At 35.6% G+C, this 15271-nt stretch overlaps 2 protein-coding genes across 3 annotated transcripts in view; one reads left to right on the top strand and one right to left on the bottom strand.

Moving 5' to 3' along the window:
* myoc (myocilin) overlaps positions 1-15271 on the top strand; it is a 261947-nt gene that overhangs the window by 54144 nt on the left and 192532 nt on the right. The window lies entirely within an intron of this gene.
* The window catches only part of LOC309481767 (flavin-containing monooxygenase 5-like), a 49604-nt gene that overhangs the window by 9174 nt on the left and 25159 nt on the right, over positions 1-15271 (bottom strand). The window contains exons 1-3 of one of the 2 annotated variants that reach the window (XM_082146843.1): positions 14562-15139; positions 8869-8944; positions 34-185 (exon numbers count right to left, since the gene is read on the bottom strand). In XM_082146843.1, coding sequence (XP_082002969.1) covers positions 34-165 — 132 coding nt within the window. In that variant the 5' untranslated portion in view covers positions 166-185; positions 8869-8944; positions 14562-15139. Of the gene's footprint in view, positions 1-33; positions 186-8868; positions 8945-14561; positions 15140-15271 lie in introns of those variants that run through there. The other variant, XM_082146844.1, reaches the window with a different exon arrangement.

Genomic DNA, 15271 nt, shown 5'->3' with positions numbered 1-15271 from the left:
ACAACTCCACTGGGTCATATAGATATTTCTCACCTTAAACCTCCAAAGACCTCCAATGTCATCACTGGTCTCAAAACACACTGGCTCCAGGCCTTCATCCAGACAGCATTTGATGCAGGTCAGCCCAGAGGTTCCTCCGCCAATCACAGCAACACGTTTGGCCATGATGATCCACAACTGTCAGACTTCATGCAGATGGTAGAAAAAAAGAATGGTTTCTATATGTCATACTCAGACATCTCAGTTGTGTTGAGATGACGCTGCTATGATTTTAGCTACTAGAGTTCAAATTACTATAAATAAACTATAAAACTATTCAACCAGGTCTCTGAAAAAGTAAATATGGACTTCAAACATTGATGACAGCGTAATTTCACGTGAATTTGGAACATGAACTTATTGGAACCCTTATTGGAACGCCCACCTGGAGGGCAAAACAAAGCTTTCCTCCATTGCTCGCCAGTAAAGTCAAGTCACCCTTATTTAGCACTTTATACAATACAGATTGTTTCAAAGCAGCTTTACAGTGATAACAATGATTCAATGATGCAGTTCGGCTGTACAGAAGATCTACATTTTCAAAGCAAAGCTCAGCCAGTCATTTTTGGATTGTACTAAGTGTACTAATGTTGTAAGACAGTGTATTAAAAGACCAAATTCAATATACACCTTATTTATGATGCATACTATGTACAGGCACGCAGAATGCAAAGAATAAAAACCCAGAATATAAATGCAACATGTAATTTCTCGTTAAGCGGTTTTCCACAGAAAACCATTAGAAAGAAAACGCTTATAACCATTTAACACATTCATTTTAGCACATTTAGTTCATATTCTGGGCTCATCTGCTTGCCTATATATGTATCATCAATAAGGTGTAATTCACTGTAATATCACTGTTTTAGAACATTAAGGCGCTTTAAGTATTTTTCACGTTAAGCGTTTTAAAATCCTGCTGTTTTTAGAGATTGAAATACAGAAAGTGCTGTATAGGCACAATGGATCACAAGTGCCCAAAACTTGTATTTTTGTTTTTCTTCTTTTGAGAGGTGAACTAAATATTCGTGGCTTGAAACAGATGGAAAATTGGCAGGCCTGTGTTGCAGTTCTATGGGTGTTTTACCCTCCAGGTCTCTGCATCAGTCACGTGACTGAAAACGATTAATTTGAAAAATGAAAACTGTTCTCGCGACAGTGCGTCATCAGAGAAGAGAAGAGATGTCGCTGCAAGTGTCGCTCTAATGATCAGTTATTTTGATTAAAGGATACGATTTATGAAAACATATTCCATAAAAAAATATGAATTGTCAATAATAAATTCAATGTGACTTCAAAGCATAATGTAACCCTTGGGGGAAAAAAGTAGGCTACACTTTAGCATACTTAGTTGAACTTAGTGCTTTTTTGACCCACTTAAGACTGAAGTAAATGTAATTTAATAGTTAATTCTATTGTCTTTAAATTACACTTAAAGTGTACTGTCAAATATACAGTGCGTGCAGAATAATTTGGCACGTTGATTTTCTGATCATATTTTTTTTCCAGGCACATTTTACCAATTCCAAACCACATTAATCTTAATGATTACTATTAATTTTGTATTTAATCATTTATAAGTGATATACTTGTTCATGAAGGCTAGAAATGAAAAATGCCTTAAATTCATGTGTGCAGAATTATTAGGCACGTTTTCTTTTGCAGATAAAATAAGTCAAAAAAGAGATTTAACTTTCTTTTCTTTTTTTTCTTTTATTTTGGATAGCCCCTTGAGATGTACCATCTCATTTTCAAGGGGGTCCTTTCAATCACTAATTGAAAATAACACCAAGAGCCACACATGCTCAAAACATAACAATACACAATAACACATGTAAAAAGAAAAACAGCACAAAAATAAAGACCAAACTCAACAGGACATCATTCACAGCATTTTCCCCACAAGACCCACCACCTTCCCAAATTATACAATAAATTACATGGTTTACATTGACAAAACAATAAATAAAAAAAATAATAATAAAATTAACAATAACAAGGCCTCATAGAATGTTCACATGTCATTACAGCATTCTAATGAGCCCAAGATTTACTACAAAATGAACTGAGAAAAGGAATCCTCAATTAAAACATGTGCATGGTGTCTTTAGATATGAAAATAAAGCTGATTTAAATAAATGTAAAGATGTAATAGATTTCAGTGACAGTGGGAGGTTATTCCAGTCCATAGGAGCTTTATGACAAAATGCTCTTCTCCCAATTTCCCGTCGGATTCTTGGTGTAACAAAAAATGGATGTAGCAAATGTCGTATGGGATAGGCTGAGATGTGTCTGACAAAGTATTGTTGAAGATAAGGGGGACATTTATTGGCATAATTAGTGCAATTAAAAATAAACATATACCAATGATACATTCTTCTTTCTTTAGGTTGGAGCCAATCCAATTTTTCATAGAGCGTACAGTGATTTGTCATAAATGGATACCTTAAAACAAATCTACATATGGAATTAAATAAAAGATCTAGAGCTTTGAGAGAAGTAACACTTGATGTGTGGTAAACAACATCTGCATAATCAATTAGCGGTATTAGGAGTTGCTGTGCAATACGCTTTCTTGTACCAAATGTAAAGCAATCAATTGAACGGTACAACTGACACAAGCATTGTTTAACTTTCTTTACTGTAGCTTCAATATGAGCATTAAATGATAGCTCAGTATCTAACCACAGTCCCAGGTACTTAAATGCATTTACATTTACAAGAGATCTTCCATCGTTCATGCAGATTTGTATTTCATTCGTGGTAACTTTAGATGGTCTCAGCTTAAACAACATAGTGCATGTTTTTTTCTCATTAAGAAAAAGGTTGTGCTCTCTGAGCCATTTCTGGACAATGATAAAATCTGATTGTAATGCATTTTGTACCTGGTCCTTTTGGTTATATGATGCATATAGGACCGTATCATCAGCATAAAGATGGACATTACAGGATAAACAAATACAGGACATATCATTAATATAAATAGAAAAAAGGAGTGGCCCCAGCACAGAACCTTGGGGTACACCTTTACCTATAATTATACTAGTGGAGCATGTATTTTGTAATGCAACGTATTGACGCCTACCATGTAAATAGGCATTAAACCATAATAAAGATCTTTGGCTTAAGCCAATCGAATACAATTTATCTAGGAGTAAATAATGATCCACTGTATCAAACGCTTTCGAAAAATCAATAAAGATGGCTCCAGTATATTTTCCTTCATCAAATGCTGTATATACATCATTTGTAAAGTTGAGGAGAGCTGTGGTAGTAGAGTGATTAGGTCGGAATCCAGATTGTGCTGATGATAAGATACCATGTTCTTCAATAAATTCACATAATTGCATGAAAATTAATTTCTCAAATATTTTTTGGACTGTACATATAATAGAAATAGGTCTGTAGTTATTCAAGTCATCTGGTTTTCCACCTTTGAAAACAGGCAATACCCTAGCCAGCTTCCAAATAGGTGGAAGTGAGTTTGTATTTATAGATAAATTATATAATTCTGCAAGGGGGAACATCAAGATATGTGATGCATATTTTATAAACTTGGATTCCATTCCATCAGGTCCAGCACCAGTACTCAACTTCAATTTTCCTATAGCTTGATAAACATCAATAGGTGAAATCGATTTAAAAGAAAACAGATTTTGGGGCAGGGGGTTTTTGAAAGTTGCATGTGAATATGGGGTCTCATTAGCTTGAGAGACTGCAACAAAGTGATCATTAAGAGTTTGTGAGATTATTGTGGAGTTCTGTATAATTTCATTATTGATATTCAGTTGATTAATACGCCCTATTTTGTTACGGTTAAGTAAAGTGTTAAGTTTATTCCAAAATTGTCTTGGATTCTTAAACTCTGTATTTAAGCTATTTTTATAATATTCTGACTTTGCATTCCTTATTTTAGTTTTACTACTATTCCGTAATTGTCTATATATTTCCCAATCGCTTTGATTTCTAGTTAGGCGGAATTTAGCCCAAGCAACATCTCTTCGCTTAAACAGAGCAATCAATTCTGAGTTAATCCAGGGAAGACGAGTCCCTTTTACTCTGACTGTTTTAAGTGGAGCATGCTTATTAATCACATTCATAACCTCACTGTAAAAGAAGTCCCATGCATCATTAACTGTAGGTATAAGCGAGAGGCGTTGCCAGTTAATATTGCCCATGTCATCATTAAAGAGGTTCACATCAAAATATTTACACTGTCTGAATGTTATATCTTTAGGGTGAGCTTTATACATTTTGATTTTCCACACACAATAAATTACAGAGTGATCACTTAAACAATCTGACATGACTCCGGAGGATAATATCCTTTCTGGGTTAGTTACAAGTATCCAATCTATTAATGTTGATGATTGTAAATTTACTCTGGTAGGTTTATTAATCAATTGTGATAAATTCACACTGTTAATTAAATCTCTGTCTCCTGCTGAAGATCGGTCAAGCCAATTACTGTTAAAATCACCAAGAATTATACATTCATTATTCTTTTCTAAGGAGCTTAGGGTTAACAATATATTCTTCATAGAGGCAGAGGGGGCTGAGGGCGGCCTATATATGTTTCCAATTGTCAGCAATTTATTTACATGTAATATTATATTAACAAAAACACACTCAAAATCAATTGGACCAATTTTAGGGGTAGAATGCTGAGAGCACAAATTTGAGCACACATAAGTGACCACTCCTCCTCCTCTTGATCCTCTATCAACCCTGTATAACAAATACCCATCCATTTCAACATCATTATTAGATATGCCACTATGTAGCCATGTTTCAGAGACTGTAATAATATCAGGTTTATTGTGACTTACCCAGGCTCTTAGAAGATCTATTTTAGACATAAGGCTTCTAATATTTAAATGAATTATTTTAAGACCTTTATAGGAATTTAAAGCCATCATTATTATTGGAGCTTGCCATCAGCAACAATAGGGTTAAATGGTGGGAAAAGTGGGGAGCACACTGTACATTTAGAGACAAACATAACACAGAACAAAAACAAAACATAAAAAGCAAAACAAGTGTACTGTAAAATTTCAATTTTGTGATGGAATAGATCAGACTACTTTCACAAATATATCAATGCATAACTTATATAATCCTTATTTATTTACAACAATTGTGACATATAAGCAAACGACAAACAAATTGATTTTACGTCACTCATTTACGGCAGCAAGAACTGTTTACTGCAAACAAAACAAGTGTGTTGATCATAATCATACACGCCCACATTCTCATCGAGGGGAAAATCAAAACAGGAGTCGCACAACTTACTCCATGATAACAAAAAGTTAACTCAGTGACAATCAAGTGATCAACCAGGTATTTGACTACTCACACTGACTTATAAAGAAGTTCAAATGCCATCGAAGAATTTCTCCGCATCATCGGCACTACGAAAGAGTTTTGGTTTTCCGTCCACTTCGACTTTCAGAGTGCATGGATACACAAGGGAGTACTTGCAGCCCGCTCCACGTAGTTTCTTTTTTATAGTGTCAAACTGCCTGCGTCGTTTGACCAGGTCAGCGCTGAAGTCAGGATAAATATGAATTTGCGATCCCTTGTACTGGAGCCCCTTTTTCTCCCTGGCCAGGCGCAGTATCTTTGTCTTGTCCAGGTAGTGCAGGAACTTGGCGATGATCGGTCGAGGTTTGTTTGATTTATTTGAGTTGTAAGACGGAGTACGATGAGCTCTTTCAATCACCGGAGAAATGGAGAAGTTGTCACTGCCAAGTTGACCAAGTATCAGCTGGGTCAGAAACCCAATCACGTCAACTCCTTCACTCTTCTCAGGAACATTGATGAACCGGAGATTGTTTATACGGCTCCTGTTTTCAGCCTCATCCACCTTCTCTTTTAGGTAAGCATTCTCTGCCTCCAATGTCTGCACTCTTGTTGTTAAGTCATCTACATTATCCTCATTGCTACTCACTCGCTGCTCAAGCTCAGATATTTGATCTCCAAGCGATGATAAAGCACCATGAATATTGTTGAGACTTGTCTGCAGTGGTTCGATTTTGGAGTCAATATGAGCAGTCATTTCAGCCTTGCTTTGTTGGATGGCCTCCCAAATTGTTTGTAAGGACATCTCAGCCATCTTGTAATTTGGATTCAATCAGTCAATCCTTTAGGCTGTTCAGGATATAATGGACAACAATTGGAGCTCCAAATGCTCATACAGTTGTTAAAGTGAGTTGTTATCTGTCAATTTAGGATATGCATTAAGTCATATATTCAAAAATAAGGTAGTAGCCAGAGATCCTTCAGAGGCCAACTAAGCAGTTGCGGCCATTCCGTCCAGGCGTTCCGTCCGTTCCGTAACTAAGACTGAAAAGTCAAAAATTATTAAATGCCCATGAGAAGGATACAATACTAATGCAATACTAGAAATGGCAGTTAGGGCATGATCATTGGACAGTGAAATGCTCATTGGGTCAGCAGGGTCAGACAAATACAGGTGGAGAAGAAAAGACACATGTTAACTGCAAAATAATTAGTTTTTAGTAATTAGTAATTAATTCATTTTTAGTTCATTTTTAGTCCATCTCTGCAAATGGACTTCAGGGTAGGAGATGGACTAAAAATAAACTAAAAATGAACTCCAAAAACTTACTGTCAGATTCTGGAAGATGAATTCTTCAAACAGTGGTAGAAGAGGATGTGGTGCTGGTCCTTCACGAGTCACTCTCAATCTGTCTGTCTATAAAGCCTATAAAAAATCAGTCTTCATGTATTTTACTACACTTCAGCTTGTGATTCTTATTAAGAGGGGGTACATTTTTAGGATTATTTACCTAACCTAAGTCTCTGAGATCCTGACACCTTGCTCTTCTGGAGACTCCAGGTAGGTTGGAGTTCTGGAAAATGGTGGCACTGGAGACTAAAGGGTTCCTGATGGTTTCACACTAAATTCTTCACCTTCACCTTCATTCCTAATTCTTTTGCAGTTAACATGTGTCTTTTCTTCTCCACCTGTATCTGTCTGACCCTGCTGACCCAATGAGCATTTCACTGTCCAATGGTCATTTCTTAACTGCAATCTCTAGTATTGCATTAGTATTACAGTAAAAGACCTGGGTGTTATACTCGATTGCAACCTGTCTTTTGAAAATCATATTTCATATGTTACAAAAACAGCATTTTTCCACCTTAGAAACATTGCTAAGCTACGTAATATGCTATCAGTTTCTGATGCAGAAAAGTTAGTTCATGCATTCATGACCTCGAGACTGGATTACTGTAATGCTTTACTAGCTGGTTGTCCTGCATCCTCAATAAACAAGCTACAGTTAGTCCAAAATGCCGCCGCTAGAGTTCTTACTAGATCAAGAAAATATGATCATATAACACCGATTTTATCATCACTGCATTGGTTACCTATAAAGTTCCGTATTAATTACAAGGTATTGCTACTGACCTATAAAGCCCTAAACGGCTTAGCTCCAGTCTATTTAACGGATCTTTTATCACCCTATAATCCATCGCGCTCTTTAAGATCACTAAATTCAAGGCTTTTGGTCATACCTAGGATATCCAGAACCACCAAAGGAGGGAGAGCATTCTCACATTTGGCTCCAAAACTCTGGAATAGTCTTCCTGATACTGTTCGTTGCTCAGACTCGCTCTCCCAGTTTAAAACTAGATTAAAGTCGCATCTCTTCAGCCAGGCATTCATATAATCCTACAGTTCAAACTACAATCCGGCCTCTAGCTCATAAATGCCAGAGGAGAACTGGCCCCCGACTGAGCCTGGGTTCTCCCAAGGTTTTTTTTTTCTCCATTAGGTCACCTGATGGAGTTTTAGGACACCATTAGGTCACTTGATGAAGTTTTTCGGTTCCTTGCCACTGTTGCCTTTGGCTTGCTCAGTTGGGGATATTTTGGGGATATTTAATTTAATTTTATCAATCAATAAATTCATTTCCAGCCTTCATGAACAATTATATATCACTTATAAATGATTAAATACAAAATGAATAGTAGTTAGATTAATATGGTTTGGAATTGGCAAAATGTGCCTGGGAATAAAATATGATCAGAAAATCAACGTGCCTAATAATTCTGCACGCACTGTACTGACAAGCATTTATGGTAAACTAAATTATACTTTAATGTAATTTCTATTGAAACCTGAATGTCAATGAAGTTGCAATTTAGTACATTTAAAATATACTGCCTATAAATGATAGGCCTATATACATATATATATTCAATACTTTCCGTGTTTAATTTTGTCAACACATCAAAATAAGTGTCCTTCTTTAAAGCGTGACAAACGATTATTAAACAATAATTTTAAATGCACTTTTAAGTAAAACGTTTCATTTGAAATTATTAAAAAGTGTCTCTCTTAAAGTACACATCATTTTATTTCAGGTACCAGGTACAGGTACCACATACTTTTAAGATTTGAAGTACACTACAAGTGCACATTCAATAGCTACACTTCTTTTTGGCAAGGGAACCTATACGTGTGCAACGTGGTGGTCCATTATTGTTCTTATGTAATCATTTTTCTAGCATACAAATGTGGCACTGGTATGGCTCTGTTATCACACAGTCCATATATAATAACTTGTTGCGTCATCACAAGTGTAACATATGTGGGAATGTGTTGTGAAATCGACTTGCAAAAGCACTGACAGTAACTTCCTCATGCAATGCGTCTACAATATACAGCATCTGCAATCCATTCAGATAAATTAAGGTATTATTTTAAGCAAACAACACTGAAGTCACGTAACATAAACTGGTCCGTAACAGCCGAAAATATAGTTACATTAGTGTCAATATAAAATTGTATCTTACCAAGTGTCAAGAAGAGAGTGAAGAAATTAATGAATGATGGTCACTTCAGAGAAATATAAACACTTCACCACTCCCCCTAGGGTTGCAAAAGGGGCAGGGATTAATTTTCTGGTCAATGATCATTTAGATAATGCTGACATTTAGGCTGCACCCAGGGTTTATGACTGAGACATATCAGTAATAATATTAGATTACTTTTACATATGATTGATTATAATTGTCACACACCGAATGATTATTTTATTCTATTCATAGATAAGTCATGAGTTTATGTTTAAATGTAATTAACATTTTGGTTTTGGTGATTACTTCCAAAAAACTGTTAGAACTATTTTCAATGGATGTAATAGTTCAGTCAAAATATTATAATGGGTACAGGTGGTAGATTTGAGATTAATCGTGGTATACAGCAGGGTAGCTCTTTGTCTCCATTTTTTATTTGTTTACACAAATGATGGCCCTAAAACAGAGTTCGAAGGTATGAGTATTTGAAAGAGTATTTAAATTGTGTCAATTGATACTACTATTTTTCTTAAAAATTAATCTGAAATAATGAAGCGGTTAATTGTAATAAAGAGTTTTTCTTAGTATCTGGTCTTAAGATTAATGTAAATAAATAGTTGTTGTTTCCGCTTAAGGCATGTAATTTAACAGAATTACATGATATTCCGATAAAACATACATATTTAGGAGTTATTATACATAAAGATGAGAATGAACACAGTGTTCTCAATTTTAAGCCTATAATTAAAAAAACTAAAACAAGATTTAATATCTGGCTTCATGGAATGGTAGGGTCTTACTATCCAAAGCAGAAGGGATATCAAGATCTGTGCGTGTCTTTAGCTTTAGATATGCCATCTAATGTGTAGAAAGAATTAGACAAAACGTTATTTAAATTTTTTATTTTTTTTATGGAGGAATAGACACCATTATTTGAGAAAGGACATTTTATGTAAACAAAACAGTGGATTATCTGTGCTTAGTTTTGAAACTTTAAACAATACATTCAAGGTTACATCTACAGCTACTCATAAAAGTTCATTGTGGACCAGTGTATTTAGAAATATAAACTGGAATAAAGCTTGGTGTATTTGTGAAGCATGTTTAATTAATAAAGCAAAACTTTACATGGTATATCCAGCTAAAAGTGTGTTAGAGAGGTTTAATTTAGATATTGATTATTCATGTGATTTTTGTTCATTAGAAAAATAATCTACTATCCATCTGTTTTGTACTTGTATTATACATAAAGTTTTTTTGGATGTGGAAAATTTCATTAGAAGGAAAAGAAAATGAATGGATCGTTGTTTTTTGGCAAGGTATACACCCCTAGTACTAGAAAAATCACGATAGCAGTGCAGGGGTGGTAGCGAAATCACTTTTTTCAGCTCATGAAGTTACTAACCCCCTAAAATAAATTCCGTTTTTGAAATCTGGTGTATATCTGGTTTAGGCTCATGCTAGGGATAATGTCAATATTCTATAATATGGTGCTTGGTATCGTTGGAAAGGGGACCTTTTAGGCTTTCATTTAAGCTCAGTACTGAATCTGTCTGACAAACACAGAGGTCACATGACTTCTTTAAACCAGAAATAACACACATTTTTTCACAATTTCCGCCTAAACTGTATGCTTTCTTTTATCCCTGTGGCATGAAAGAACACCAGGGACACAAAACTCAACAACTTCAATACTCAAGGCACTCTGAAAAATGTATAATATACCCATACTATTTATTTGTGAGAGCCTTAAATTCAAAATAGAATAGAGCCAATAGAATGGACAAATAGAATACCCTATTAGTCCAGGGCCAAATGGCCTATTTATTCATGTACAGTTGTAATAAAAAGTAATTGTTTCAATAGTGTTGTCAACATAACACTTGTAAGTGGTTTAACAAAATGTTTCTATCATGTATTTTGATATTCACCCACTTTCAGTTAGAATGTCAGAAAGTAGCTCATGCACAGTTCATATGGATTTTTGGGCTCCAATAGTCCATATTGGACCCAAGAAACATATTTCTGGCCAAAGAGTCCTCGATCTTGGGTTTTCTATACATACTCATATACTCCTTCTGATGCTTCATAAGCCATATAGTCTGAACATTAACGCACAGACCACGGACGGCGTGCTGCGTGGAACTGTTGGTTCAGTTGACTGGTTATAACAACACTACCAACTATGCCATCTTCAATCAACTTCCATTGAAGTTGCACAGACTTCAGAAACACAGACACAGACATTAACACTCTATACATATTGACTCAAGAGTCAACTGATGAATTTTGTCAGTTTGACAAGGTTTTGTCAGTTTTGTGAAAAGATTGTTGGTTCAGTTGACTGGTTATAACAACACTACCAACTATGCCATCTTCAATCATCTTCCATTGAGTTCCAGGGGTATTAAATGTAAGTACAAAATACTTTTTCTCTTGTGAATTGATGGGGAATAGTAGCAGTAGCTAATGTAAGCTTGGTGTTTTTAGCAGGCTAGCTATCTAGCAGGCTAGCTAGCTTGCAGGTTAAACAGTGTAACAGTAACTGCTACAGTGCAGTCAGGGCTCTCAAGTGTCACGTGACAGTCATTCATATCGGTCTTTTGTCATGCCCTCTCGCCACACATTGTATTTCTCACGCGGAAAAACTATTTATAATATATTTAATATGCCGCAGCTCCCAAAATGTCTCTGGCCGCGCCAGTCTCATTATGGAACCGGCAGGAATCAATCGCTGTAAAAATAGAGAGATGAGCAGAGCAACTGCACCAACAATCTTTTCACAAAACTGACAAAACCTTGTCAAACTGTCAAAATCCATCAACATTCCGTGCATGAGCATATTTGGGTCCAATATGGACTTCTGTATGGCTGACGTAACATCAGAATAAGTAAATGATTATGTAAATGCAAGAAGTGCATAACCTCAGTGCAAAACGTTAGATCGTTTGTGCAATGCAATGCAACATGTTATCTCTTTAATGAACATGGGAAGGAGTTAGCTCTGGTGTGCAATGCAATGCAATTGCAAGAAGTGCATTACCTCAGTGCACAACGTTAGATTGTTTGTGCAATGCAATGCAACATGTTATCTCTTTAATGAACATGGGAAGGAGTTAGCTCTGGTGTGCAATGCAATGCAATTGCAAGAAGTGCATAACCTCAGTGAACAACGTGTTATCTCTTTAATGAACATGGGAAGGAGTTAGTTCCAGTGTGCAATGCAATGCAATGCAAAAAGTGCATAACCAATGTTATTTTTCAATGCACAACGTTAGATCTTTTGTGCAATGCATTGCAACAACACATGTTATCTCTTTAATGAACATGGGATTGATTTAGTTCTGGTGTGCAATGCAATGCAAGAAGTGCATAGCCTATATGTTATTTTTCAGTGCACAACGTTAGATCGTTTGTGCAATGCAATGCAACATGTTATCTCTTTAATGAACACGCGGAGTTAGTTGTAGTGTGCAATGCAATGCAAGTGCATAACCTATATGTTATTCTTCAGTGCTCAACGTTAGATCGTTTGTGCAATGCAATGCAACCTGTTATCTCTTTAATGAACATGGGAAGGAGTTAGTTCTGGTGTGCAATGCAATGCAATGCAAAAAGTGCATAACTGATGTTATTTTTCAATGCACAACGTTAGATCGTTTGTGCAATGCATTGCAACAACACATGTTATCTCTTTAATGAACATGTGATTGATTTAGTTCTGGTGTGCAATGCAATGCAAGAAGTGCATAGCCTATATGTTATTTTTCAGTGCACAACGTTAGATTGTTTGTGCAATGCAATGCAACATGTTATCTCTTTAATGAACATGGGAAGGAGTTAGTTTTCTTCAGGGGACTAAGGATTAATGCACCAGTCTATAGAACATTGTCAATAAGAAAGCAAGAAAGACTTGTCATATCTATAATGAATATACCGTTTTTTGATTAATTAATCAATTTGTACACTCTGGCAGGTTTTTTGTTTTGTTTTGTGTTTTGGATGCAAATTCTGTATACTATATTGTATAGTTCTACTACTGAAGTTTGTTGGATAATATTTTTTATTTTTATTTTTAGATATTTAGTTTTAGGCTACATCTCATCAACACACAGTCCTGTTTATCAAATGCAAACAACACACACCATCCACAGAACCAGGATTCATTATGGCACAAAAGTATTGAAATAATGGTGAACACAAGGTTTATGAGTGAATGTAAATTTCTCAGGGCCGCAAAAGTTTTGAAAACCAATGTAAATTATTACAAAGTTCACTTTTCTATACATAAGTGTGTTAAGAAACAGTTGTGAAAGTGCACTCTGTTTAAGTAGACTTTAGATTTGCACAAGTGTTTAACCTCTCTTACATGTATGGTCTGTCTTCCTTGTTTCATAGTGTTTTTGGTTTAGTCTGACCCAGTTTTCCCCAGTCTGTCTAATTAGTCATCTCCTTCATTTGTGTCCTGTTAATTATCTAATTTAGCTCCTTTTGTTTGCTCTGTGCATTTAGACCCTGTGTTCTCTCTCAGTCTTCATCTGTTCTCGTAAGTGTGGTTTTCTCCCTGTTCCTGAGTTTTGTCATAAAAACTATTATCATCCTTCTTCGTGCTATTTCCACTACCACGTTATGCAACAACCGCATCCATCCACTGATTAAAGTTGGGTTCAGATTTAAACCATCTGCACTTATGAATGAAAAACTTTACAAGGTTGTTTAAGTAGACTTCAGTGGCATTTTATTTCATTAATTACATTGTTTTAAATATAATTATTTTTTAGATTTGACTGGCAACACAATTTAATCAGCCATTACTATTCTGCATTTTTAGTAGGCTAAATTAACCTGCTAAACAGACATGCTAACAACTGCAGCAGTTGGCAGTGATACATCATTAAGATAATACTTGGAATTTTAAAACAACAAAAGAGTTTATTTTTAGTTTATAACAGATGTTGAAACCAAAGTGCTGTACAAGATATATAAAACAGAATTAAAACAGATTAAAAAAAAAAGACAAATGAAAGATTTACACCCTCATTTAAAATATAAAGAGGATTTAAACATGGAAATGGCGGACGAAGATCTAATGTGGAGGGGAAGACCATTCCCAATGGTTCTTAACTGAAAGAAACTGCTTTTCACAGCAGCACTAATCTGCTTATCAAAAGACAGTGTGGAATCGAAAACGACACCAAGGTTTTTGACACTGTCACGCACATTAGAAGAGAGGGGAACAAGCTGACTGACAATGTCAGAGGACAGAGTAGATGGGCCAAATACTATTATTTCAGTTTTATCATTGTTTAACTGTAAAAAGTTTTTCCAACCAGCATTTTGTCATACAGACAGTCAAGGAAACTAGACACAGGAACATAAAGGTGAGCGTCATCGGCATAGAAATTATATAAATTGTGTCTCTTAATGATATGACCTAGAGGAAGCATGTATAAAGAAAAGAGGACCCAAAATGGAACCCTGGGGAACACCATTGCAGATTTGAGCACAGGATGAGTAACACTTCCCTACATAAACAGAAAAAGTTTTCTCCTTGAGGTAAGAGGCAAACCACTCCAGCACAGGCCCCTGAAACCTGGTTGAGTCATTGCAAAAGGGTGTTGTAAGACTGGAAAAACTGGAAGAGAGAGCTACTCTCTGAGAGAACAAAGGAAATTAACATTTGAACTCACCCTTGTGCTCTATCGTGATGAAAGTCTCACCTCCGAATCATCCTAATCTTCATTTCTTCCCCTCATCCCCCACTCCTTCTCTATCATGCTGAGATCACCAAAAACTCACCCAAGAATCTAAATGGTTAAATGTGAATAATTATCACAGAGTATTATACATGTTTGGTATCATTTGATATGTCTCAGTGCGACTGGTACAAATGTCTCATTTCCAAATAAGTAAAACAAAAGGTAATAAAGTTTTTAAGAGTTTAGAGATAACTGGCACACAAAGGAAGGTGGTCTCTAGGCTCCTACACCCAAAAGATGTCAACTCTGAATGTAAATTCCCATTGTTAGCAGATGTTTCCATGTGAAAGAGGTTCTGTCTATATAATGAAATGCAGCAAAGGGCTCTGGGCCTTCTGTTACTCAGATGAGCCCATGATGTTGAAGGACCTCAAAGAATTCAGCATCATGTATTTTAATGTTGGGTTCGCCTCTCTTCTCTTTATTCCAGAGCATTTGATGTTTTGTATCGATTACCTTTTAATTGATTATGAAATTGGCATGATACATTTACCTGACATAATAAATTGTTACATTTGATTATTCTAACCGTCTTTGACATTATTTTCATTAAGAGTTAAAAAGAATAGCCAAACATTCACTCACATTTTATGATGCACAGATATCATTAAAACCTTTTCATTTATGGAGTCAGATGAAAT

This window comes from Leuciscus leuciscus (assembly GCF_965113295.1).
Source record: "Leuciscus leuciscus genome assembly, chromosome: 19".
In the NCBI taxonomy this organism is placed as follows: domain Eukaryota; kingdom Metazoa; phylum Chordata; class Actinopteri; order Cypriniformes; family Leuciscidae; genus Leuciscus; species Leuciscus leuciscus.
Note: the sequence above shows the minus strand (reverse complement) of the source record. Positions and strands in the feature narration are given on the sequence as shown.